Source organism: Pelobates fuscus, chromosome 6 (assembly GCF_036172605.1).
Source record: "Pelobates fuscus isolate aPelFus1 chromosome 6, aPelFus1.pri, whole genome shotgun sequence".
Lineage (NCBI taxonomy): Eukaryota > Metazoa > Chordata > Amphibia > Anura > Pelobatidae > Pelobates > Pelobates fuscus.
The window spans coordinates 27,425,374-27,452,943 of NC_086322.1; the positions used below are offsets into that span (position 1 = coordinate 27,425,374).

The following is a 27,570-nucleotide window of genomic DNA, read 5'->3' on the forward strand; positions in this document are numbered from 1 at the left end:
AGGACTAAAGTCGGTTGAGGTGTGCCGAAACCGACGAGAGGTCAGGCCTGCAAAAGAGGGCAAAAATAAAAGACAAGATTAATTCATAAATTAGCACATTTAGTCACATTATTGACAAGTCAGTCTGATTTCTATCCTTGGTTAGGAATGTTCCTATTGTAAACAACTTACCATATTCTACTTATGTGTGTCGTGACAAGCCCATTAGAGGACGGAAGGAATAAGGCCTGGACTGCGAATTAAAGTACCAAATATTACAGTTATTAAAGATAGTTAGGTTAAGTTAGTGACCTGGCTAACCTGGTCTTTCAGTACGAGTGCAGATTTTAAACCTGGCATAATTTAAAATGCCCAACTGATACGTTTTGGTATGAGGAGTAGATAATGTAACAATTGTTGATTCCTGAACCTATACACATAGTTGAAGGCCGAATGTTTCCGATAGCAGGATTCTCTCTTTTGGCTTCCAGAAATCATAGAAAGACAAGTTAGCTGCTAGCTTAAATTAGGGTTATTAAAGGGAGACTCATTTGAGTATATGAACTACACGTAACGTTAAGAATTCCTGTAGGTATAGTTTAATTGTATTGTAGGCTGGTTTCAGAGAGATGTGGCAAAAATTGTGCAAGCAGCCATTTAAAATTGGAACACAGTATTATCTTGAATCATTCACAATACTTACACATATCGTAAGCTTTAGAGTAAGTTTCCTCAGTGTTAGTAGATAAATTTACCTGCTTAAAACTCTAACTTAAGGCGTGATTAGACCTTATGAACTGCTGAGGATCTCTGGACTGAATGTTCTTAAGCTCAACAGTTACGTTTAAGCAAGGCCTGACCTCAGGACTTTAGGAGAGTTTCTTTCTTTTCCGGGGCGGGAGATACTGCGGGGACCCTTGGCCATCTTGTTTCTTGTAGATGAGCGTTAACACAACCTTACATGTGTGAATAACTGGACAGAACTAGAGAAAAAGGACTGGGGGGGGAAAAAAAAACATCTGACAAACTATCTGACGTAATGCAGACCGAAGAATAAATGAAACACCAAGACTAACAGTAGGGAAATGTGTTCTTAAGAGAGGAACCTGAAAAGGAACTTTGATTGTGGTATAAGCTCAAAGATAATAAGACGTATAATAAATACCCTCTAATGGTTTACTTGACAGGCTTGGGATCGTAATTATCTGTATTATAAGATGCCTATAGGTGTAACTTCTAGGATAGAAATAGATAGCATGACCGACAGTCGAACCTGATTGACATCTTGAACCTAAACAACATAGTGGGATGTATGTAATATTAATAACGTAACAAAACGATTGCGGATGGAGAACCTTGCGAATGTGAGGCGTGCCTAGACAAGCCCATATTAGCTGTTAAGGATTTGAATTGTATTCGTTTGTTCGTAATAAAGGCAGAGTGATGCCTCAATGTGTGATATGAAACAAGTGGGAATTCTGGTTTATCCTGTCTTTATTAGATTGCTAATGCTTTGTACGTACACGATATGTACGTAAGCGTATTGAGGACCTGACGATGGTCCGTTACATGGCCTAAAATGAGCAACGTGTAACCGTAAAAGGCAGCGTGAGGCCCAATATACTTATTTAACTGAAAATATATGTAGGAAACGAAATGCCTGAAACAAATTGTTGGAGGAAACCGCTGAACTTGGTATCTACTCAATCGATATGGGCACCTAGTGTATGTGATATGATAGTATCACAACGTGAGTGACAAGTTGGAGAAATATGTATATTTGGTATCAACCTTGTACTGCTATATCTAATTCTCTAGTAGATCCTTAGTGCGTAAGTGATTGACGTATTGAAAGCTTGGATTAGCCCTTGTTACAAATCGCTTTTTGTAACTGGCCCTTTAAATGAGAAATTGCCCTGCTTCCCCGGATTGTGGAGAAGCATGTTTGCCAGCCTCCTGCCTCATGACTATGGCCCCTGGAAGATTGTGCCCCTGAAAATGTATTAACTTTTATTGGGTGTGTATGGCCCTTTAAGAACCGTCTGGGGACATATTGTGACTTTGCTGAACAATGCCCCTTTAAGACTATGTCCCCAGACCTTTAAAATAACTTGCCCCTGGCTTTCCCCCACTTGGTTCAGTAAATAGGGCTTACTGAACCAAGTACCACACAGGCGGACCACCCAGAAGTTAAAGTGTGCAGGCAATTTACCTCCCAGGCTGTGAGGTTACTGCAGGTTAATTGCCGAGCGCTGGGTGGCCGCCATTCGGCAGCCGAACACGTGGCGGCAGCCATTTTAGTCATTCGAATGCGGTCAGCCTTCCCCATACTGAACTTGCAGCTCCAGAGACTAAGTCCCGTTCGAAATCGTTTTTCCGCATGAAATTGACCGGCCGCACAGCCCAAATCTATGGAACTGTTTTGGGCAGGAAATTGTGCTTGCGGTCGGTCATAAAGGACTTCCAGCTAACTTTTGATCCACTGGAGGGATTTGGCTGATTTTTGGAAGTGTTTATGTTTGATGTATGCTGAGTCTGAATATGCAACTTATATTGAAATTGGATGTATGGTTTTAAAGTTACAGTGTGTGTGTAAAAACTGTATTTTTATTGTATGTAATAATTGGTTTAACTGTTTATCTGAGGGGAGGGAATGTGTGGGTTGCACCAGATGTGTGATTGGTGATTTTATGCCTCCCCCTGGGAGTGTCCTATTTGTATGTAACCTCAATAAAAGCCAGGCTGGGTGTTCCAGCATCTCAGATCTCTTCTGACCCTCAATACGTAGCCTTGTCTCGTTATTGGAGGGAACTGCTATATCACACTGGGGATTGCTATGCTCTGCATATTCCCCTGAGCTTTCAATCACTTAGCTCTTTTAAGAGCTTGTTCCTGTTACGCTCTCCTGGAGGAGAGGTCTTCCCCACACGGTCCTGGAGGACAGAAGCCGATCCAGGGTGGAAGGAAGACGGCGCGGCTCCAGTTAAGCTACGGCGGTTGTGGAGCCTGCGGTGGTTGTGGTGTCGTCTGCAGTGCTTGGAGTCCTCTGAGAGCGTTAGGAGCATCCATCAACGGAGGGTACTCGGTCGGGGTACACGGAGCTCCGTTACAGCCCTGTATGATAGTTGTGACATAGTGTTGTATTACTGCGAGAGTATATAAACTCACCATTGAAACTAGAGCTATGATGAGGCGGGAATAATCCGCTAAGACACCTGATCTGATTATTGGATCTGAGACATAGTGGGTATGCATGACGGGGTCTGCAGGTGCTGCCCCCCAAGTAGTGTGTGTGGGTGTGTGTGTGTGCATGCGCTGGCTGACTAGCTAGTGCAGCAAAGCGGTGAAACGATTACTCTTGGTTGGTGACAGGTGAGGCCCTTCTAATTGCCAAGCGGCTTGAGAGGCTCTATCTATGTATTGGCGCGAGGGGATAGCGTGGCCACTGAGCGTTATGGCGGGGTGTCGGCCTCTCGGTGACCATTAAACATAAGATAGAATGGGAGTGACAGGTGAGGCCCTTTCTATGCCACGATGCGAGGCGACTAGCTATGATTTGGCCCGAGGGGCGTAGTACCTCCGAGTATGAGGATGGGTGTTGGCCTCGCGGGACCACTAACCTAAGGCAAAGAAGCCGGAGGGAAGGATAACTATTGGACACCTATGAACCTGACAGCCAGCCACTGCTAACTAAGAGGGAAGGTTAGTTAGAGAGAAAACATGTGGGATAATGAAGTAGAATTGTAAGGCTGACAGTAACTGGTACGCCCTGTGAGCGAGTTGGGTCCAGATGGTCAGTATGTATGAATGGCCCTCGTAAGGTTTTTTTTGTTTTTTACACAAACAAAACAGTCTGAGATGATATTACTAAATGCTCTGCTTCAAATGTTTCAAAGCCAATGGTATGTGCTTGTTCGCGCAGACTGCAACATTTCCATAAATTTAGGACTGCCGGCAATATTACTAGACTTGTTTCATATCTTAGGTAGAACAAAAGTGCAAACATACCATAGCAAAGAAACCTTCTATTGTTTGACAGAGCCAAGCAAATAACATTTAGAGAGCCAAATACTGTTTTAAGAGCGCAGTTTGTGGATTAATTATTTTACGATACTGACCTTGCGCGAATGTTTAAGTTTAGCATGTACTGGGAGAAGGCATGTAAAATGTTACCCTGACTGACTGTATGAACTGTGCAAACAGTTTGGACCATACCTGTTGCCGCTAATTATTTAACTAAGCCACACGTCTTCGAAAATATATATACATAAAGTACTTGGAATTTTTTTTTTTAGAAAGCACTAATTTAACGTTCTGGACTTCGGTGGACAAAGTAAGAAATTCAATAGCGGTTTGCAAGTTCTACTCACAGCTTCTAATACAAAACATTGACAGCTATTGTGAAAAACTTGCGGGTAAATTCGACCCAGTCTGTGAAAACGTTGTCTTAGAGGTGAGCTGGAATGCATTGTATGCGTTCCACTGGTAGTCATAGAGACCATGTGGAACGCAAGGGGGAGTGGTACACAGTCTTAGCGAACAGCTACTGAGGAAGCTCATACAAGAGTGAAACGCGTTTAGCTGGAGTTTTGGACTTTTATACTTGGACTTTCTACCTTTTAGCTTATATGCTTTTGAGAAGTCTTAATATTGTTTTTATTATTTTTTATCTCTACAATAAATCGTTATTTTTTTATATCAGTCCATATAGTCCTTTCTAGCCTCCAGGAACACTATGTGGGGAATGCTATCCCAATAAATTAGCATATTGCCAACAAACCTCAGAGCCAGGAATTCAAGGCTCTGTCTAAGGTGAGCATAACAATTACTATCTCACTATTTTGTATACACTATCTGTACAATACCACCTATGAGGTTCTCTCTCTCTGCTTGTTCCATATCTTCGGGAGAACATCGTTTGGGATAAAGGGGTGTGTTGCTGCCTCAAGAGCAAAAAGGAGTCACTTACGGAGCCAATAGCTTATAGGCTCCAACCCACGTGAGTGGTTTCAACCAATTGCTACTATTATTCATTTTTTATTTTTGCAAACCATCTGCACTATATTCTCTCTTTTTGTTGTTTTACTTTGTATGTACATTTGGACACATTGTATCACTATGTTGGAGGGGTGAGTATACCCCCTCATTATTTATATTAATATTCATTATAGCGCTCCACTTGCTGGTATATTGTTTATACCTTTTTATTCTTATATTTTGCACTTTATTGTGGATTAAGGTATTCCAATTTTTGTGTTGAGCTGCTTTTATTCAGGCACTTTAGTATATCACTCACTATCTCAGTAAGGGATAGTTATTGTTTTCTCTGAGCCGAACTAAGCCGTGAGGCTGTAAGAGAAGCTCTACGTGTAGAGGATCCGGCTGAAGGGAAAACATGTCATGAACTAAAAATGAATAAAGGATGGATGAATAAAATAACCTGGGGAAGTACAGCTAGAAACTCTAGGAGGAGCATATGAATGGGACTCAGTCCCCAATGCAAAGCATTTTCTATACAATAGTACAGATCTGGACAGTAAGTCCAGAAAACTACAATGGAGTGAACTACAGATCACACTGAGGACGATGCGGTCTGATGATTTGGCAGCTACTGAAACAATCACAGCCATATGTTTTACAGCACTTACATGTAGTGTAGTAGTGGTAGTGGTTTGTAGGCGGTCCTAGCCATAGCTGGCCACAAACAGGACAACAACAAAAAACTAGAGTATATATAGTGTGTATGTCCTGACTGTGTGTAGTAACATACAATATGGTTACATGAGAACAATCACTACTTCAAGCATATGGCGTTTGTACTGGTGATCTAACAGAATTTGCGCTGCTCGAGTGTGCATTGATTGAGGATAATGCGTAGGAATGATGAAATGCGTAGGACTTTTAATGTGCTTGATGTGTTTATATACTTTGTTTCTGTAAGCACAATTGTTCACTAAAGTATTGACCTTGTAGCGCCTCTGTAGCAGTAACTGTATGTTCCCTTCGCTCGGGTGTATGGTAGGTTAGCTATTTATCGAGGGGAATTCGGCACAAGAGGTGAATTGTTGCAACCCGCTGCGGATGTGCTGAGCTAGGTGCGGGGCTTAGAGTATATCTAACTGTTACGACACTCGCCGCCTGGAGAGTGAAGCCGCCGTTTAGCCGATAATCCCCTTTCTCCAGAAATGCAGTTCCAGCATAACCGATCATAAGACTCCCGATCGGAGCATACGAATGCGGTAACTCCCGATCAGCAATCCATCCGAAATCCTTCCACAGCTAGAAATAAACGAAAACGCTGTCCCAATAGTCAATCCCTCCACAAACGAGACAAAGCTCCGTTTTGAAGGTCAAGCAGAATGTGTTTAATGGGGGCTACCTGCCCAGTATTTATGCAGGTCTCCACCAGGTAGACACTCCCCTAGGGGACCTGATGGAAGACTGTAAAATATATTAAGCAGTAGCCAATCGCAGTGGCTATAACACAAGCCCTCCCCATTTTACCCATAAGACATTTCTTCCTATCCCGGAGATAATTAGGGAGAAACCTAATTAACTCCGAGGATAGGGACCATCGCCATTTTAAACACAAACACACAAAATGCAATAAAATACATAAAATCCGAAGTACCGAAGATATAGTGTTCGTGCAACGTATCCCCAGATAGCCTGAATCTGAGGGCATATTCCTGCCGAATAGCGCTCAGATCCGAAGTACACAGTCCAATCGCCATGGAGTCAAAGTCTCTCATAAGTCTTTCGGTGTACGAATGACTCCATGGGCCGGCTATCTGGGTAAGTCCATACGGATGAAGAAAACCCCCGAACGGAACAGGGTTCGTATGCCTCCAAGGGAATAGAAGGAGGGACGGCCGTCTCCAGCGGTGTTCGGTAGATAAAGAGTCCGTTTTTAGATCCATGGGTTTTGCACCGAACACCGCTGATTCGCCTCGTGTCCAAAATGGCCGCCGCCTCGTGGTCGGCATACGAACGACGACCACCCGTATGAAATGGAATGGAGAGGGGTTTGCGGTTAACCACAGCGTTCTAATTTGTGGTCAAGGTGTTAATGAGCCGCACACTCCTCTCCTGGGTGGCCGATGTTCGGTAGTTTTACTCGGTACTTTAGGAAACGAAAAACCAATAGCGTACGGACAGGAAATCCACGAATCCCATGGAAACAGATGAACCCGCAATACAGGTCTATGCAGTAGGGTTCGTCACACGGCTCCCCCCTTGTGGAACACTCCGGCAGACCCGGCTTGGCCCTTTAGCGGGTCAACGTGGGGATGACCGGACTAGGAAGTAGCAAGGACGTCGGTTTGCCAGGATAACCCATCTGCATTCCCATTCTGCTTACCGGGTCGGTAGCTGATGGTGAAGTTATATGGCTGTAATGCTAAACTCCACCGCAGCAGTCTACCATTGTCTCTACCATAAGCCAAACAAGGGGATTGTGGTCCGTGATAAGGGAAAATTCCTGCCCATACAAATAGGGGCTCAATTTCTTCAATGCCCAGACCAGGGCCAAACACTCTTTCTCTACTGCCGCATAGCTCACTTCCCGGGGTAACAGCTTTCGACTGAGGTATGCGACAGGGTGTTCTCCTCCATCTTCCCCGACCTGGCTTAGCACAGCCCCCAGTCCATACATGGAAGCATCTGTATGGACGAGAAAACGTTTGTTAGGAAGTGGGGCAGCCAGGACAGGGGCATTCACGAGGGCCTGCTTAAGTGCTTGAAACGCAGCTTCACAAGCTGGAGACCACAGGACCTGCTTAGGGAGGTTCTTCTTAGTCAGGTCTGTCAGGGGTTTAGCTATCGAGCTATAGTCGGGGACAAAGCGTCTGTAATACCCTGCAGTCCCTAGGAAGGCCAATACTTGGGTCTTGGTTATAGGTGTGGGCCAGTTCGCTACTGCCTCTATCTTGGCCGGCTCTGGTCTCTGGCTCCCACACCCCACCCTGTGACCCAAGTATTGTACCTCAGCCATACCTAGATGACACTTCTCTGGCTTCAACGTCAGGCCAGCGGCCCGAATTTTATCCAGTACTACCCCTACGTGCACCAGGTGTTCCTCCCAGGACTCACTGTAGACCGCAATATCATCCAGGTATGCACAAGCAAAGTCCTGGAAGCCATCAAGGAGCCTATCCACCATTCGTTGGAAGGTAGCTGGGGCGTTCTTCATCCCAAATGGCATAACCTTAAATTGGTATAAGCCAAAGGGGGTGACGAAGGCCGACTTGGGGATGGCGTCCTTGGCCAGGGGAATCTGCCAGTAGCCCTTACACAGGTCTATGGTGGTCAGGTAGCGTCCCCTGGCAATGCGGTCTAATAACTCGTCTACCCGTGGCATCGGGTAGGCGTCAGTGGTGGTCCGCTCGTTGAGCCTCCTGTAGTCCACACAGAACCGGGTGGTCCCATCCTTCTTAGGCACCAGGACTACAGGGGAGGCCCAAGGGCTATCGGAGTGCTCGATGACCCCAAGCTGGGTCATCTCCTCTATCTCCTTCCGCATTCCTTCTCGGACTGCTTCAGGGATACGGTAAGGGGGCTGTCGTAAGGGGTTCTGTCCAGGGGTCTCTACCTTATGTACAGCTAGGGTAGTGTAGCCGGGTTCTTGGGAGAACGTCGCCTGCTTCTCCCACAGAAGCTGTTTCGCCTGTTCCTTCTCCGCGGGGCTTAACCTGTCCCCTAGCTGTACGAGCTCAGTCAGATCCGTCTGGGCACCTCTGGCTAATAGGTCGGGTAGGGGTAAGCTTTCGGTATCGTCTGTAGCGGGGGCACACACTGCGGCTACATCCTCCGGTCGTTCCTGATATTCCTTTAGCATGTTCACATGAAAGGATCGCTGGATCCTGTCATCTGAACAGCTGGCTATAAGGTACGTAGTATCGCACACCTGGGCTAATACTTTATACGGGCCCTGCCAAGATGCCTGCATCTTGTTCGCCTTCACAGGTTTGAGCACTAGTACCTTCTGCCCAACCTGGAATACTCGCTGTCGGGCACCCCGATCATACCATTCCTTCTGTCTCCCCTGGGCCACCCGGAGATTCTCTCTTGCCATCAGAGACAGTTTCTCCATGCGGTCCCGAAGTTCCAGAACATACGGTACTATGGGGGTACCTTCCTGCTCTGTCTCCCCCTCCCAGTGGCCTCTAATGAGATCTAGAGGTCCGCGGACCCTTCTCCCATAAAGCAGCTCAAAGGGGGAGAACCCAGTAGATTCCTGGGGCACCTCTCTGTAGGCAAACAACAGATGAGGCAGGAATCGCTCCCAGTCTCGGCAAGTGTCAGAAAAGGTCCTCAGCATCTGTTTGAGGGTGCCATTAAATCGCTCGCAGAGACCGTTAGTCTGTGGATGGTATGGGGAACTAAGTATCGGTTTAATGCCGCATACCCTCCACAGCTGCTGGGTGAGCACAGCGGTAAATTGGGTTCCCTGGTCAGAGAGAATCTCTTGAGGGAACCCGACCCTGGTAAAAATCCTAACCAGGGCATCAGCAACTGTCTCTGCCTCTATGTTAGACAGCGCCACTGCCTCTGGATAGCGAGTGGCATAGTCCACCACGGTGAGAATGTATTTCTTACCAGATGGACTAGCCCTGGCCAGTGGACCCACAATATCAACGGCTATGCGGGCAAAGGGCTCCCCAATAATAGGCATCGACATAAGCCTACCTTTTGGGTGGTCCCCCCGCTTCCCTACCCGTTGACAAGTGTCACACGTGCTACAATATATCCGCACAGCCTGGTTAATTCCTGGCCAAAAGAAATTCTGCGTAATCCTATGGCCTGTGCGGCGGGACCCTAGATGTCCGGCTAGCGGGACATCATGCCCTATCCGCAGAATCTCTCGCCGGTATTTCGCGGGCACTACCAGCTGTCGATTCGGCGGAGGGGCAACACTTTTCTGGGATGGCTTAGGGATCCGATATAATCTGTCCCCCACCCACTCATACCGCTCCCCCTCTGCTCCCTCCTCTCCAGTATCTGCTCTGCCTCTATACCTCTGGAGAGATGGGTCTGTCTGGGTTTCCCTCCCGAACTCCTCCGGGGAATCCCAACTAGCTAACGTCGGCCCTGGGGTGTCAGTCGGGGAATCGGTCCTTACCTGGGTCTCAGCAGCAGGTGGGCCGGTTCCAGCAGCACGGGTCTGAGCACGGGTAGTCACTGGGTTGGCTTCGCCAGGTCCCATAGTAGCATAGGCGGAAATCAAAGGGGCCAAATCATTTCCCAGCAAAACATCGGCAGGTAAGTCCTTCATAACCCCCACATTCACATGTCCAGCTCCCGCTCCCCAGTCCAAATGAACCCGGGCAACAGGCAGACGGAACACGGCGCCTCCTGCCACCCTTACTGCCACAGTGTTCCCGGTGTGTTGGTGTTCCGAAACCAGGTTCTTTTGAAGCAAGGTCATCGTAGCCCCGGTGTCTCTTAGACCAGTGACCTCTTTCCCGTTCAACTTAACGGTCTGTCTGTGGTGTTGGCGGTTGTCCTGCTGAGCTGCGTGAACTGGGTCTGCTTCGTGCAGGAAACCCCAAAACTCCTCCTGCTCCAGGCAGTGAGCAGAAGGCTGAGGTGGTTGTTGGGCTCCGCCGGCTGGGTTTCTCCAGGATGGTGCTTGGTTGGCGTGGTTTAAAGGGCATTCTGGTTTTTTATGTCCCATCTGCTTGCACCCAAAGCACTGGACCTGGTTGGAGTAACCCCGTTTGTTGAATCGGGCTGACTGCCCATGGTTGGTTGCTGGCGGTATAGCGGGGGTACGTTGTGCTGGGGGGTGATATAGGTTGGTGGTTGGAGGTGCTGCCGGTTTGTATTCCACTCGGGCAGGGACCTTGGCTGCTGTCTGATCGAGCTTACGGGCATCAGTGTATTCGTCAGCCAGACGAGCAGCTTCATGGAAGGTAGCGGGTTTACGGTCCCTGACCCACTCTCGAACTCCTGCAGGTAATTTGTCAAAGCAGTGTTCTAGCAGGAACACTTGCAGCACCTCTTCCCCAGTTACCGCTCGACATCCTGTCATCCAGTGGGCTGCCGTGCGGTGTACCCGGCATGCCCATTCCACATAGGAATCACCAGCCTGTTTATTATTGTCCCGGAATCGCCTCCGGTACGCCTCAGGGGTAACAGCGTACCGGGTCAAAAGAGCATCTTTTACTGTCCGGTAGCTAGTGAGTTCCTCCTCTGGGATGGCCCGAAAAGCTTCACTAGCCCGGCCGGATAATTTCCCAGAGAGGATAGGAACCCATTCTTCTGCGGGTACCTGGTGTAAAGCACACTGTCGTTCAAAGTCCGCCAGGAACCCGTCTATCTCTCCTTCGGTCTCAATAAAGTTTTTAAAAGCAGCAAATGGTACCTTTTTCTTCCCATTGTTATTATGGGGTACCTCTGCTGCTGCAGCTCCGCTTCTCTGGAGCGCCTGTTGTGCTGTTACTGCGGCTTGTACTTGCACTACAATATCCGCTGCAGGGTTGGGGCCAAAGTGTGCCAGCCTGATCTGAACTGCCCGGTTAAACGCTATTTCCTCGGGTGTTAGATCCAGCAGGCCAGGCACATTAGCTATCTCCCTTCCCTGTGCTGTATCCATCTCTACCAATATAGCAATAATCTCTCTTTTCTTGAGATTGCTCGCTGATCGTCCTCTGCGCTCCAAAATGTCTTTAAGGGTAGCACGCCTTAACTCCTCATATTGCATTTCCAATCCGGGGTGTGTAGCTGGCCTTCAGGGCGGTGGGATTCATCCCGTCGCTTGCCACCAGTTGTTACGACACTCGCCGCCTGGAGAGTGAAGCCGCCGTTTAGCCGATAATCCCCTTTCTCCAGAAATGCAGTTCCAGCATAACCGATCATAAGACTCCCGATCGGAGCATACGAATGCGGTAACTCCCGATCAGCAATCCATCCGAAATCCTTCCACAGCTAGAAATAAACGAAAACGCTGTCCCAATAGTCAATCCCTCCACAAACGAGACAAAGCTCCGTTTTGAAGGTCAAGCAGAATGTGTTTAATGGGGGCTACCTGCCCAGTATTTATGCAGGTCTCCACCAGGTAGACACTCCCCTAGGGGACCTGATGGAAGACTGTAAAATATATTAAGCAGTAGCCAATCGCAGTGGCTATAACACAAGCCCTCCCCATTTTACCCATAAGACATTTCTTCCTATCCCGGAGATAATTAGGGAGAAACCTAATTAACTCCGAGGATAGGGACCATCGCCATTTTAAACACAAACACACAAAATGCAATAAAATACATAAAATCCGAAGTACCGAAGATATAGTGTTCGTGCAACGTATCCCCAGATAGCCTGAATCTGAGGGCATATTCCTGACGAATAGCGCTCAGATCCGAAGTACACAGTCCAATCGCCATGGAGTCAAAGTCTCTCATAAGTCTTTCGGTGTACGAATGACTCCATGGGCCGGCTATCTGGGTAAGTCCATACGGATGAAGAAAACCCCCGAACGGAACAGGGTTCGTATGCCTCCAAGGGAATAGAAGGAGGGACGGCCGTCTCCAGCGGTGTTCGGTAGATAAAGAGTCCGTTTTTAGATCCATGGGTTTTGCACCGAACACCGCTGATTCGCCTCGTGTCCAAAATGGCCGCCGCCTCGTGGTCGGCATACGAACGACGACCACCCGTATGAAATGGAATGGAGAGGGGTTTGCGGTTAACCACAGCGTTCTAATTTGTGGTCAAGGTGTTAATGAGCCGCACACTCCTCTCCTGGGTGGCCGATGTTCGGTAGTTTTACTCGGTACTTTAGGAAACGAAAAACCAATAGCGTACGGACAGGAAATCCACGAATCCCATGGAAACAGATGAACCCGCAATACAGGTCTATGCAGTAGGGTTCGTCACACTAACTATCAGTGTATATAGTACAGTGTATATCTAACTATCAGTGTATATAGTACCATGTATATCTAACTATCATTGCATATAGTACAGTGTATATCTAACTATTAGTGCATATAGCCCAGTGTATATCTAAATAGCAGGTGTAGGAGAGTATAAAGTGAATGGAGGTAGTTTAAAGAAAAGTCAAACCGCGAGAATAGCCCCCCAGACTACATTGTGTAATGTAGTGTGATCTTGGTACGAGCGTCTAAAACGAGCAAATGCTTAGCAGCTCGAAATCTTCGTTAGATCTCCTGAACAATTCTCAGAGTTTACAGGACAGCATGGAAAGGGTTAAGTGGAAGGAAAGCTATACGTTTGCGTGAGGTTGTGGGCTCGGCGTTTGTTAGTACAAAAGCCGAATGTGGAATATACCGTAAAGAAAAGTCGAACAGCGGGAATAGCCCGAAGGCGGCCATTCCCGCCGGTTACCTGGTGTTCGTTAGTTTGTGAGTTTGCGAGCTTCTTTCCGAACAGAAGTTGGCGGGAAGCCGCGAGGAATGACGGGACCGGAAGCGCGCTGTTGAGGACCCGGAAGTTGTGCTGACGAGAACTTCCAGACGGCGACGATAGGTAAGCTGGGGTTACTGTAGATTTAAATAGGGAAAATAACCCCTCCCACAAATTCAGGCATATGCCTTCCACATATATATATATATATATATATATATATATATATATATATATATATATATATATTTACGCACTTTTAATACAGACATAAAAAAGCATTTAGTTAATATGCCCCTAAAATTACATACAATTAAACATTAAAGTAGGAAAAAAATTACAATAACAAAATTGATATATATAATGCACATAAAGTGTATTTACTGTGTATACACACTATATATAATATTGCACACATGTTTAAAAAACAGTATATTAGGTTTATCCAAATACATCCCCAAATCCATCCAATCCCATCATCCATCCACTCCCATCATCCAAATCCATCCCCAAACCCACCCACTCCCATCATCCAAATCCATCCAATCCCATCATCCATCCACTCCCATCATCCATATCATCCATCCACTCCCATCATCCACTCCCATCATCCAAATCCATCCACTCCCATCATCCATATCATCCATCCACTCCCATCATCCAAATCCATCCCCAAATGCATCCACTCCCATCATCCAAATCCATCCAATCCCACCATCCATCCACTCCCATCATCCATATCATCCATCCACTCCCATCATCCAAATCCATCCACTCCCATCATCCATATCATCCATCCACTCCCATCATCCATACCATCCATCCACTCCCATCATCCAAATCCATCCACTCCCATCATCCATATCATCCATCCACTCCCATCATCCAAATCCATCCCCAAATCCATCCACTCCCATCATCCATCCACTCCCATCATCCAAATCCATCCCCAAATCCATCCACTCCCATCATCCATCCACTCCCATCATCCATATCATCCACCCACTCCCATCATCCAAATCCATCCACTCCCATCATCCATATCATCCATCCACGCCCATCATCCAAATCCACCCACTCCCATCACCCATCCACTCCCATCACCCAAATCCATCCACCCCCATCATCCATCCACTCCCATCATCCATATCATCCATCCACTCACATCATCCAAATCCATCCCCAAATCCATCCACTCCCATCATCCATATCATCCATCCACTCCCATCATCCATCCTCACCCTCAGTCAGCCACCCACACTCACTAAATAAATGTACTTACTGTTTGAATGCTCCCCTCCTCGGTCTTCAGCCTTTTCAGACCTGTCAGCTCAAGCCACTCCCACACAGTGCTGACACAGGATACAAAGCTCGTGCACAGTCTGAAGTATTCACCCATGCGTGAATACGTCAGACGTGAGGCCTTTTTAGGGCTTCTGAACTCGGAAGTCCCTCTGGTGGCTGTCTGATTGACTGCAACTGGAGGTGTTCCAAGCTTAGAATGTAAACACTGTATTTTCTATGAAAATACAGGGCTTACAAAAAAAGGCTGCAGGGAGCTGTAGCACTCACCTGAACAACCTCATTAAGCTAAAGTTGTTCAGGTGACTATAGTGTCCCTTTAAGGGAAGTTTGTTGTCTGCATTCCTGCTGCTAAAGACTCTTGTGACTGTATTATTCCTACATCAGGGACTTTATCATCATTTAACATTAGCCAGGAACTGCATTGTTATTTCTGCTGTTATATGCATATCTCTTTAACCACAATACAGTGAGTATTTACACGTCTGTAGTTATTTCATGTCATTAAGTGAGGGTACTCATCTACTCAGTGGGGTGGGTTCCCCATAAATTAAAGTTGCACTGAGTGGAGGCACTGTGTCAGAACAAGATGTCCCAGTCTCCCAACTATAGTGGAGGCTCAGGATCCCTGTCAGCGACAGAAGAAGATGTAGCTGCTGTTAGCTAGCTTGTTGCCAGGAGCAGGGCAAAAAAGGGTTACCCATATTAATTACACATCTTTAATAGTATAAATTAAAAATAATACAAGACTACAAAAGGTTATTGAGAAATCTCACTTGATTCTCCTTGGTTCTCCATTTTATTAATTTTGTATCAATGACCAGCTGCTCATCCTCTGTGAAGTTACCCACATTGTTTAGAAACATATCCCCGTTAGATGGTTTTATCCTGTTTATTATTGAATAATAATATTGGAATTCTCCATATTCATTGAAGATAGTACTCCTCCGATGTGTTGATTCACATTTCACCTTGTTTATGTAGTGATGTAACTGTTAATAAAAAGAAAGGCTTTCATTAATTAATTTATCAGAATATTCTATTTTTCTACTGCAGATTCCTTCTCACCCACCCATGTTCATACCTTAGCTTCTCTTACACTCACACACAGGTCTTTAACTGACAGAGAAACAATTCTCTTCCCACACTGTTGAGAAACCTTTATGACAAAATGAACGGATAGCACTACAATTTCCATGGTGCACTGACGGATTTTAGAATAGCAAAGCATCATAAAAAAATGTAGTTCTGACACATGTGGGGTTCTAACTTTGTAGACAACACGTTAACAGATTATTTGTTGGTAGCAAAGGCTTAGTGATTCTGTATAAACAATTACCGTATTTTTCGCTCCATAAGACGCACCTCACCATAAGACGCACCTAGTTTTTAGAGGAAGAAACCCAGAAAAAAAATATTCTGAACAAACTGTCCCATAGTGTTTCTTACTATGGGACAGTTTGTACAGAATATTTTTTTTCTCCCCTGTCCCATAGTGTCCCCCCCTCCCATAGTCTTCACTCACCCCCTCCCCATAGTCTTCAATCACCCCCTCCCCATAGTCTTCACCCACCCCCTCCCCATAGTCTTCACCCACCCCCTCCCCATAGTCTTCACCCACCCCCTCCCCATAGTCTTCATCCACCCCCTCCCCATAGACTTCATCCACCCCCTCCCCATAGACTTCATCCACCCCCTCCCCATAGACTTCATCCTCCTCCCCATAGACTTCATCCCCCTCCCCATATTCTTCTCTCCCATACTGTCCCCCTCCCCTTGTCCCATAATTACTTACCTGTCTTGTAGCGTTGGCCGGCAGCACAGGGCGCACCGCGGTAGTGGAACTTGAATTTCATGTTCCGGTTTCCAGCGGGACTGAAAGGAAGTGCGCACTCAGCTTGTGCACACTTCCTTTCAGTCCCGCCGGAAACCGGAACATAAAATTCAAGTTCCACTACCGCGGTGCGCCCTGTGCTGCCGGCCAACGCTGCAAGACAGGTAAGTAAAACTTCATATTCGCTCCATAAGACGCACAGACATTTCCCCTCACTTTTGAGGGGAAAAAAGTGCGTCTTATGGAGCGAAAAATACGGTATTTATCCTCTGAATATTTCTATAAAGTATGAAAGAAAACTAAATTCAAGAGGAACTGGCACATCCCCAATTTTAGCACAAGACAAGAGGCTTTGTGGTGGAATCTCGGTAAAAATAAATTTAGTAGGCCGAGATTACCACGTGGCATGTGTACGTGCATATGCTGACGTATCGATCAGTTGGTTGCACGAGGCAAGATACGATCAGTAGTGTACGGAGCATGTGCGAGAATACAGGATGTAGTATTCCCCTCCTCCATTGTGCTGGACAGGCCATGCGGTCAAGCAGGAAGTTAATTCTTATTTGTATTGATTGGTCAAGAGAATGTGCGGGTGGAGCTTAATATGGGAGGAGTTATGTGCCTATATAAGGAGCCTGCACTATTGTCCGGGGCTCAGAACTTGCTGTATTTTGGTGACATTAGTCCCTCTGAGTCCCGATCGGTGAACCGAATGAAGAATCTCTTCCTTCCTGAAGAAACCTGTGTCCATCTCTCTGTGCTTGGCTTCCGTCAGTTTCTCCGGTAACATTTGGTGCATTGGCCGGGAAGCTCATCGTTCAACGGTAGCTGAGAAGCAGAGGCGTGAGACGGTCTATCTTTGCCCACGTTCTCTACGGCTGCACCCCTGAACTTCTGCGTAGACCTCCCTTCGTCTCGGCGCCACTGGTCTGTTGTCCAGGAGATCATCGGCCTCTGCGTAAGAAGTGCTGGGGTGTCCCCGTCGATGAGTGTGAACTCAGGTTCAGGAACGAGAAGGTAAGACGACCGCTGTTTTAGACGGCGGACCCACTAGGGGTATACCGATTGTGCGGTAGGCCCATAAGGGGTTTAAATCTGTGTATGGAATCTGCCCCCTCTGTCGGAGGGAAGGAGCGAAGGCGCACCGCTCAATCGAACGCTCTTTAGTAAGACCGTTTGATTTGGTTTGGAGTCAGGCGGGGTTCTGTGTAAATAGCCCTAGCTGGACACCGGTGTCTTGTCTAGACTAGCGTTCTAGGGTGTACAATTTGTTCGCTAGGTCGGAGGGACCGGGAGACTAAGCAGACTCTGATGTACATTATCGTTTGCTAGATCTCAACCTATCTTGGCTAAGTGGGAAGGCGTGTAAATTTGGAACCCACTAGACTATTGATAGAGTAGAAAGACTAAAAGGGTTCTGTTGTAAATTCCGCCCTCTAGTTCGCTATATGTGGTGCTTGGGCAGTGTGGCTAACCAAAACGGATGTAGATAGTTTTAGGTAGTCCATCAAGGTACTGGCCAATAGTTTAGTTGGGATTGTATATGTGTTAAAGATTGTTAGTAAAGTGTATATCTTGTTAGATAGCGCAAGCTCAGCCGTCTAGCAAGAGTGTTAATAGTGTGTTTCTGTATTATAGTGCACGGTACCATAACCCTGTATATTTACTGACACTGTATATAAGTACTAATCATTGTCGTCTATTGCATGTTTAACACCAAAACCACTAATAATTGTATTGTGACCTTAAATTGTGCTTTGACCTATGCTAACCGTACTGTAACCGCTGTTTGTAAAAGACGATGTTACTGGGGTGTGTTATAGACGGGTAATTCATATATAGAGAATTATAGCGTGGGTGACTGTAGAGTTTCGCCAAAGGGCATAATATCGATTATTTAGTGACTGGTGTAACAGCTGTGTGTGTACGGGAATTCCCTGAGTGTTTATTGTGTTATTGTGTACGTTTCACTTGGTAACTGTACCACGTGGTGCTGTTGCCGGAAGAAACGGGTGTGACTGTTGAATAGAACGTGTGCATAGTATTCGTTGTCAACGACGCTCCATTGATAAGTATGGGCGCGTCGGAGTCGACGATTTTGGATCCCTTAGGTTGTATGGTAAAGAATTTTAAAAAGGGATTTACAACATGTGATTTTGGGGTTAAAATGTCTCCTGTACGTTTGGTCACTTTGTGCACTAGGGAGTGGCCTACTTTGGTTGCGGCATGGCCGCCACGTGGCAGTTTGGATCCAACTCTGGTACAGCGTGTACACGTGGCTGTATCAGGTAGGCCTGAACTTTACGGCCAGTTTCCATATATTGATTGTTGGAGACAGGCCGTAAACGACTCGCCAAGATGGATTCGGATATGCCACGAGGAGCAATGTCGCCTCATGGTGGCCAGGACTTGTTTGCCCACTAGGACTATGGTTAGGCCCATTTTGGACACGCCCCCTGAGTCCGAGATCCCTATGCCGTCCCCTTACTTCCCTGTAGAAGGAAGTGATACAAGTACAGGAAGTTCCACCCCACTCGCCCATTGTCCCCATCCGCTTCCGCTTCCTCCTCCAGTTCAGAATCCACCTTCCGCCGTACTAAACCTCCCCTTCCGGAACCAACCCCCGTTAGATCCGATTATCCTGATTTGGCGCCACTTCAAGTTTCCGGTCAAGCTTCTTCTAGCTCGGCTCGGAATATTTTATTCACCGGCCTTCCCCACAATAGAGCCTCTACATCCCCACGCCTTACTACCCCCCGACCGGAACCCATAACCGACGCCCCTCCACGTAGCCCTATACTAACCCGACAACTGACTGGTACCCAACAACCCAAACATTATCAGATGCCTCTTCGTTTGAATCCTGGGTCAGCCTATCTCGATGCCGCAGGTCAAATGGTATATGCTGACCCAGTCTTCGTATATGTCCTGTTCACGACTACCGATCTCTTGAATTGGAAGACCCACAATTCCTCGTACACTGAGAAACCACAAGCTATGACTGATCTGTTCACCTCGATAGTTCAGACACATAATCCGACATGGGCTGATTGCCAGCAGTTATTAATGACATTGTTCAATAATGAGGAAAGGACTAGGATTAATCAAGCGGCCATTAAAGCACTAGAGGAAGAAGCCCGTACTGTAAATCAAGCCAATCCAGCAGCATGGGCCGCAACGCATTATCCTAATACCGATCCCGAATGGAACGTTAATGGCGCAGACATGCGTCAACTAAAAGCCTATAGAGACGCTATAATTGCTGGCATGAAAGCCGGAGGGAAGAAAGCCATTAATATGTCGAAGACAGTTGAGGTGATTCAGAAAAGTGATGAAGCGCCCAGTGTCTTTTATGACCGATTATTGGAGGCATACCGCTTGTATACCCCCTTTAATCCGGAAGACGCTGATAATTCCCGAATGGTAAACTCTGCCTTTGTCAGCCAAGCTTACGGAGATATTAAGCACAAGCTACAAAAGTTAGAAGGGTTTGCAGGAATGTCCATCACCCAACTAATGGAGGTAGCATTAAGGTGTACATGAATAGGGAGTCAGAAAGTAAGAAAGAGGAAGAGCACAAGATGCGTAAAAAGGCTGATATGCTAGCGGTAGCGATCGCAGGCGTAGATAGACGGGGCCCAGATAGAGGCAATAGTAGGTGGAATAGGGAGCCCCTGAGTAGGAATCAGTGCGCGTATTGCAGGGAAGAAGGGCATTGGAGAAGCGAGTGTCCGCAAAGAGAACAGTACGAGAGAGACCCACCCAGGGCAGGTTATGGAAACTTGAGAGGCAGAGCGAGAGGTAGAGGAGGCCCCAGAGGGAGCAATGGTAATAGAGGAAGTAATGGAAACAGAGGAAGTGTAAGAGAAGATAGGTACTATCCCGCAGCGCAAAGGTCCCGCGATAGAGAAGGTAGGGACTTCGTAGGATTGGCTGACACGGTCATGGAGGACTATTGATACCGACCGGGCTCCATCCCCCTTGGTCGAGCGGAGCCTATGGTCGATGTATAAGTTCATACGGTATGGTATCCTAAAATTCTGTACTTCCCCCTGGAACACCCCATTGCTGCCTGTTCAAAAGCCCGGTACAGATGAGTATCGACCTGTGCAGGACTTGAGAGCAGTCAATGATGCGGTTGTTAGTATACATCCAGTTGTACCCAATCCGTATAACCTGCTTGCTTTAATTCTGGGCGGGGCAACCTATTTTACAGTCTTAGACCTCAAAGATGCCTTCTTTTGCCTCCGAATTGCCGCAGAAAGCCTATGTATCTTTGCTTTCCAATGGGAAAACGCTGTAACGGGCTCAAAACGCCAAATGACTTGGACAAGACTGCCCCAAGGGTTTAAAAATTCACCTACCCTGTTTGGTTCAGCCCTAAGTCAAGATCTACTGGATTTCGAGTCCATCCCAGGAGAGTGTGTACTATTACAATATGTAGACGATTTGTTGATAGCAGCAGTTACAAAGGAAATATGTCAGCAAGCAACGCACGATCTACTACACATTCTCTGGAAGGCAGGATACAAGGTGTCTAGAAAGAAGGCTCAGTTGTGTTTGCCAACTGTCAAATATCTGGGATTCCATATCTCTGAAGGTCAAAGAATTATAGGGCCAGAGAGAAAAGAAGCTGTGTGCCAAATACCGATACCCAAGAATAGAAGACAAGTGCGAGAATTCTTGGGGGCAGCAGGCTTCTGTAGGATATGGATTCCCAGCTACGCGATACTGGCAAAACCTCTGTATGCAGCTATCAAAGGTACAGAGCACGACCCCTTCTTATGGACCCAAGAACAGCAAACGGCATTTGAAGATGTGAAGAAGGCTTTGATGAGTGCCCCAGCATTAGGTCTACCTGATCACACACGACCATTCTACCTGTATGTACATGAGCAAAGAAGAATGGCTGTGGGAGTATTGACACAGTACTTGGGATCATGGCAAAGACCTGTTGCCTACATGTCTAAGCAATTGGATGCAGTGGCCAGCGGACTTCCACCTTGTCTAAGAGCCGTAGCTGCAGCCGCCCTGCTAGTAGCTGAAGCTGATAAACTCACTCTGGGTCAAGAACTTTATGTACGAGTCCCACATGCAGTACAGACGTTGTTGGATTACAAAGGAAATCATTGGTTTAGTAACAGCCGTATGACCAAGTATCAAGCAATGTTGTGTGAAAACCCAAGAGTGCATTTAGAGACTGTAAACACCGTAAATCCAGCTACCCTTTTGCCACAAGCTACTGAAAGTCAACATGATTGTTTGGAAGTGATGGATGAAGTATTTTCAAGTAGACCAGATCTTCGTGATTTTCCCATCCAGAACCCCGATGTTCAATATTACACCGACGGCAGTAGTTATGTGAAAGAAGGGATCCGCTATGCAGGATATGCAGTAACAACAATAGACAAGGTGATAGAAGCTCGGCCACTGGCAAAAGGAATATCAGCACAAAATGCAGAATTGATAGCACTGACACAAGCGTTACAATTGGCTGAAGGTTTAAGAGTGAACATCTACACGGACTCCAAGTATGCGTTTTTAACCACTCATGCCCACGGAGCTTTGTATAAAGAAAGAGGACTATTGAATTCAGAAGGCAAAGAAATCAAGTACGCAGCTGAAATCCTACAACTATTGGAAGCAGTATGGGAACCGAAAGAAGTCGGTATCATACATTGTCGAGCGCATCTGAGAGGAGATGGTGATGTAACCAAAGGAAATCGGATGGCAGATAATGCAGCTAAGCGTGCCGCTGAATCAGAAAGACAGGAATATGTGGAGCATATAGCTGCTCTTATACCAACTCCACTGTCTCAATGGACTCCAGTTTATACAGCTCAAGAATAGGAGTGGTTAAAGACTGAACCTGGAAAGTATTTGGAGAACAAATGGTATCAGTTAGAAGATGGGAGAATAGTTATTCCAGCATCACTAGCGGTAGAAATTGTCCAAAACTATCACAACGGGACACATTCCGGGAGAGACAGTACAGAAGAATCTCTCAGAAAACATTTCTACATACCAAGATTGTCCAACTTGACTCAGGCCATTGTGCGGAGATGTGTAACGTGTGCTAAAAATAATGCAAGGCAAGGACCAGTAAAGCCACCAGGAGTCCAGTTTATGGGGGGACTCCCCATGTCCGATTTACAAATTGACTATACAGTAATGCCTAAATCTGGTGGACATCGCTACCTACTGGTAGTTGTGTGCACCTATTCAGGCTGGGTAGAAGCATGTCCTACTCGTACAGAGAAAGCAGGAGAAGTTGTGAGGTTCCTGTTACGAGAAATAATACCCCGATATGGACTACCCTGCTCTATAGGATCGGACAATGGTCCAGCTTTTGTTCATCAGTGCCTACAACAACTGACTCATATGCTTGGTATAAAGTGGAGGCTTCATACGGCATATAGACCCCAGAGTTCTGGTAAAGTAGAGAGAATGAATAGAACTATTAAGAACCAGTTGGCTAAAATGTGTCAGGAAACCCAACTTAAGTGGAACGTTCTTTTGCCCATAGCTCTATTGCGAATCCGCAGTACACCTACCAGAAGAATGGGCCTCTCTCCTTTTGAAATCATGTATGGGCGACCACCTCCCGTACTTGGTAACTTAAGGGGGGATTTGAGTCAGTTGGGAGAAGGAATTACCCGGCAGCAGGTTGTAGAGTTGGGTAAGACTATGGAGGAGGTACAGAAATGGGTACAAGATAGATTACCTGTGAATATTTATCCCCCAGTTCATAGTTACCACCCAGGAGACCAAGTGTGGATTAAAGAGTGGAATAATGTACCGTTAGGGCCCAAGTGGAGAGGTCCTTATATTGTTCTTTTGTCTACCCCTACAGCGATAAAAGTGGCCAAAGTGACTCCGTGCATACATCACTCCAGGGTTAAACCAGCAGCGGTCAATTCTTGGCAAGCTACAGCAGATCCAGAGAATCCCTGCAAGATCCGGTTAAAGCGCACGACTCAGTCGGAGTGACGAGGAACCTTGTGGATTACAAATTTTATTGTTTCAGAGATTGGTAAGTGAGTGAGAAGGCCATAATAAAGCCTGTCCGCTCACCGACGTGTAGTGTATAAGTCAGGAAAAGTCTCGAAGAGACCCCTGTGAAGACGAGCAGAACTCCATTCCCTGCAGCCCTTACATCCTGGAAGCTGAGGTGCCATCGCACGGACGAAGACTGAGGATGACGACGAAAGATGTGTTTCTGATAATGTTTTTATATGTGTATTTTTATATTCAGGAAGGTAGAGGTACCGACACTCCTAGCTGTGAGGTATGCATTAAGACTACAAGAACAGGTAACCATATTTCCCAGACCCTAATTTGGCATTCGCAATACGAGTGTAAAGGAGATGTATCAAGATGTTAATTGTTCAACTGCCTCAGAACCGGACATTACCTCCTTTGCTTCCCAAGGCCATTGGTCTCCCATGTTAGTACCTCCACACACATAGCAGTTGGTAACATTAAGACTACCGGCAATACTTTCAGCTAAATCAATGAACAGGTTTTTAGCGTTTTGGGGGATCTTATTATCTATACTCATTTCTTCATAGAAGGAATGGTACTTAAATATAGAATATAGAATATAGTGTGTACCATTTAGGAGTAGGAGAACCTAAGTGCTTCAGTCCAGAGTATCAACCCCGTACAATTTGGTTGACTCTCAGGAATGGAGATCCTCAGGGGACCCTAATTAACAAAACGGTATTAGAATCCGTACATTCTTCGGGTGTTCTGCTATTTGATGCATGTAAGGCGATATCAAGTGGTAGAAAGCCGTGGAATGTATGTGGGGATCTTAGATGGGAGAGAACGTATGGGTCTAACGATAAATATATTTGTCCCAGCAGTAAAAATAAGTATGTGAGTCCTAGATGCCCAAATAGAGATTATAACTTTTGCCCATATTGGTCTTGTGTGGGGTGGGCAACTTGGGGACAGACAGCAGACAAGGACATGATTGTGACTAAGTTGCCTACCAATCCATACTGTAAGTCTATGGAATGCAATCCGGTCCATATTCTTATAAATAACCCCGACAAGTTCTTAGATAAATATGGTAATTTATTTGGGTTTCAAATATACGGGACGGGTTTAGACCCTGGGACAGTATTGTTTATAGGGATAGAGACCGATACGGTAACCTCCCAAACTCATCAGGTATACCATTCCTTCTATGAAGAAATGAGTATAGATAATAAGATCCCCCATAACGCTAAAAACCTGTTCATTGATTTAGCTGAAAGTATTGCCGGTAGTCTTAATGTTACCAACTGCTATGTGTGTGGAGGTACTAACATGGGAGACCAATGGCCTTGGGAAGCAAAGAAGGTAATGTCCGGTTCTGAGGCAGTTGAACAATTAATATCTTCACAAGCCGATTATCAGATGAGTGTTAGAGGTAAATCTGAGTGGAGATTAAAGACCTCCATCATAGGTTATGTTTGCATAGCGAGGAAAGGAATGATGTATAATACTTCTGTAGGAGAGTTAACTTGTCTAGGGCAAAAAGCTTATGATGATGATACAAAGAATACAACTTGGTGGTCGGCTTCAAATGTCTCAGAACCATCTAACCCGTTTGCAAGATATGCCAATTTAAAGGACGTATGGTTTGATTTATCCATCACATCTAGTTGGAGAGCCCCAGCAAATTTGAACTGGATCTGTGGTAAGAAAGCCTATTCGGAGTTGCCACAGGACTGGGAAGGGGCATGTGTGTTGGGTATGCTCAAACCATCCTTCTTCTTGTTACCTATTGAAACAGGTGAGACTTTAGGTGTTAAAGTGTATGATGTGAATCATAGGAAGAAAAGGGGACCCATAGAGATAGGCGCCTGGGAAGATGATGAATGGCCTCCCCAGCGTATTATAGATTACTATGGGCCAGCCACGTGGGCAGAGGATGGTACCTTTGGTTATAGAACCCCAATTTATATGCTCAACCGTATTATAAGATTACAGGCGGTGGTTGAGATTATTACTAATGAGACCTCACAAGCGCTCAATCTTCTAGCGAAGCATAATACCAGGATGAGGACAGCAGTATACCAAAATAGATTAGCCTTGGATTACCTATTGGCAGTAGAGGGAGGTGTATGTGGGAAGTTTAACCTGAGCAATTGCTGTCTTCAAATAGATGACAAAGGGCAAGCAATAGCTGAGCTTACTAGCCATATGGTTAAACTGGCACATGTGCCTACTCAGGTATGGAAAGGGTATAATCCAAGTAGTTGGTTTGGTAGCTGGTATGAGCAGTTTGGAGGGCTTAAGGCATTGGTAGGTGGAGTCCTACTGATTTTAATGTTGTGTCTACTCCTGCCATGTCTTATCCCCTTAGTAGTTGTCTGTGCAAAGCCTGATAGAAAATATAGCAGAGAGGAAGGCTGCTGCACAGATAATGGCAATTTATAAATATAAGGCTCTAGATCAGGGAGAACCAATGCAGGAAGATGAGTGTTGAAATATTCACATCATAGACAAGTCTGGTCTGGTTCATGGTAACTTGCGGTGTATGCAAACCAAGGTTAAGTGATGCCTCAAGTAATTGTGAAATATCAAGAGGCATCAAAGGGGGGAATGTGGTGGAATCTCGGTAAAAATAAATTTAGTAGGCCGAGATTACCACGTGGCATGTGTACGTGCATATGCTGACGTATCGATCAGTTGGTTGCACGAGGCAAGATACGATCAGTAGTGTACGGAGCATGTGCGAGAATACAGGATGTAGTATTCCCCTCCTCCATTGTGCTGGACAGGCCATGCGGTCAAGCAGGAAGTTAATTCTTATTTGTATTGATTGGTCAAGAGAATGTGCGGGTGGAGCTTAATATGGGAGGAGTTATGTGCCTATATAAGGAGCATGCACTATTGTCCGGGGCTCAGAACTTGCTGTATTTTGGTGACATTAGTCCCTCTGAGTCCTGATCGGTGAACCGAATAAAGAATCTCTTCCTTCCTGAAGAAACCTGTGTCCATCTCTCTGTGCTTGGCTTCCGTCAGTTTCTCCGGTAACAGCTTCATATTTGCTTTACCTTTCTTTATTAAAACCTCCTAGCAGCAAACAAGGAGTTATGTTTCAAGAAACAAAGAACCAATGAAAAAAACAGCATAGTATATTAAAACCATAACAAGCCCCTCCTATATCCTCTTTCTTTGCTGCTGCCTTCCAAGTGAGTCTTAACTGATCAATGTATTTCATAATGTATATTTAGTATATTTTCTACTTTTACATTTTGGTTATCTATATTAAAATTCTGTATTTTTGTAATGTCTTTTTTTTCCATGTTTGCTTATATTCTAGACTCTTTGTGTTTTCTCTATACTCTGCTTTGGATATTTATTGCCCCTCATTCTATATATTTTCCTTCTGTTTGCAGCTGTCTTTACTACCTAATCTATTTTCTTCCAACATAGACTGGGTACTCCGGTGGGGTCTCTCCCGCCCACCTTTTCTTTCTTCCACTTGAACACCATTATGGCACCTGTCCTGTTTTTCCCTGTAATTCACAGTTCAAGTATCGTTTTGCGATGCCCGGATGTTTTAGTTAGAGCTGTATCATTCACAGTTCAAAATTAGTTAGTTGAAAAACCCCTATTCTCTCCTTTGAAAATTTACGTCAGCCATTTTCTCTCTCGTGAGACCTTCCTCGCAAATCCCTCCACGTATCTCGGCCTTCTCCTGCCCAAGCTCTGGAGTTTATATATGATATTGTATGATTCTGTTATACTGTGTGTGGGTTTGTTATTTCTATTTCTGAAAGGGTTATTTGGACCTAATGTGGTCCACGATTTTGTCCCTTAGACTTATCTCATTATTCAGCATTATTCAAGAGAGCTTCATCCAATGGTTCAGGTCCGCCCTGGCTGACTGCACAAAATCACCTGATACACCTCATGGTGACAATGTTCCCTCTGAACACGAGGACTCCACTCTTCCACCTGTCACTCTCATTCTGTCTTATGCCTAACAAGTTAACGAGAAGCCGACACCCCGCCACATCATTCGGTGGCCACAAGACCCCTTTGGGAAGAAATAACCTATGTTTCATGACAGGTGAGGCCCTGTAATTGCC

At 45.9% G+C, this 27,570-nt stretch overlaps 1 protein-coding gene across 1 annotated transcript in view; it reads right to left on the reverse strand.

The window, feature by feature from the left end:
- LOC134566026 (vomeronasal type-2 receptor 26-like) overlaps positions 1–14,740 on the reverse strand; it is a 48,679-nt gene extending 33,939 nt beyond the window's left edge. Inside the window, exon 1 of the mRNA XM_063425739.1 lies at positions 14,624–14,740. Coding sequence (XP_063281809.1) covers positions 14,624–14,740 — 117 coding nt within the window. The remainder of the gene's footprint in view (positions 1–14,623) is intronic.
- Between the last annotated feature and the right edge of the window lie 12,830 nt (positions 14,741–27,570).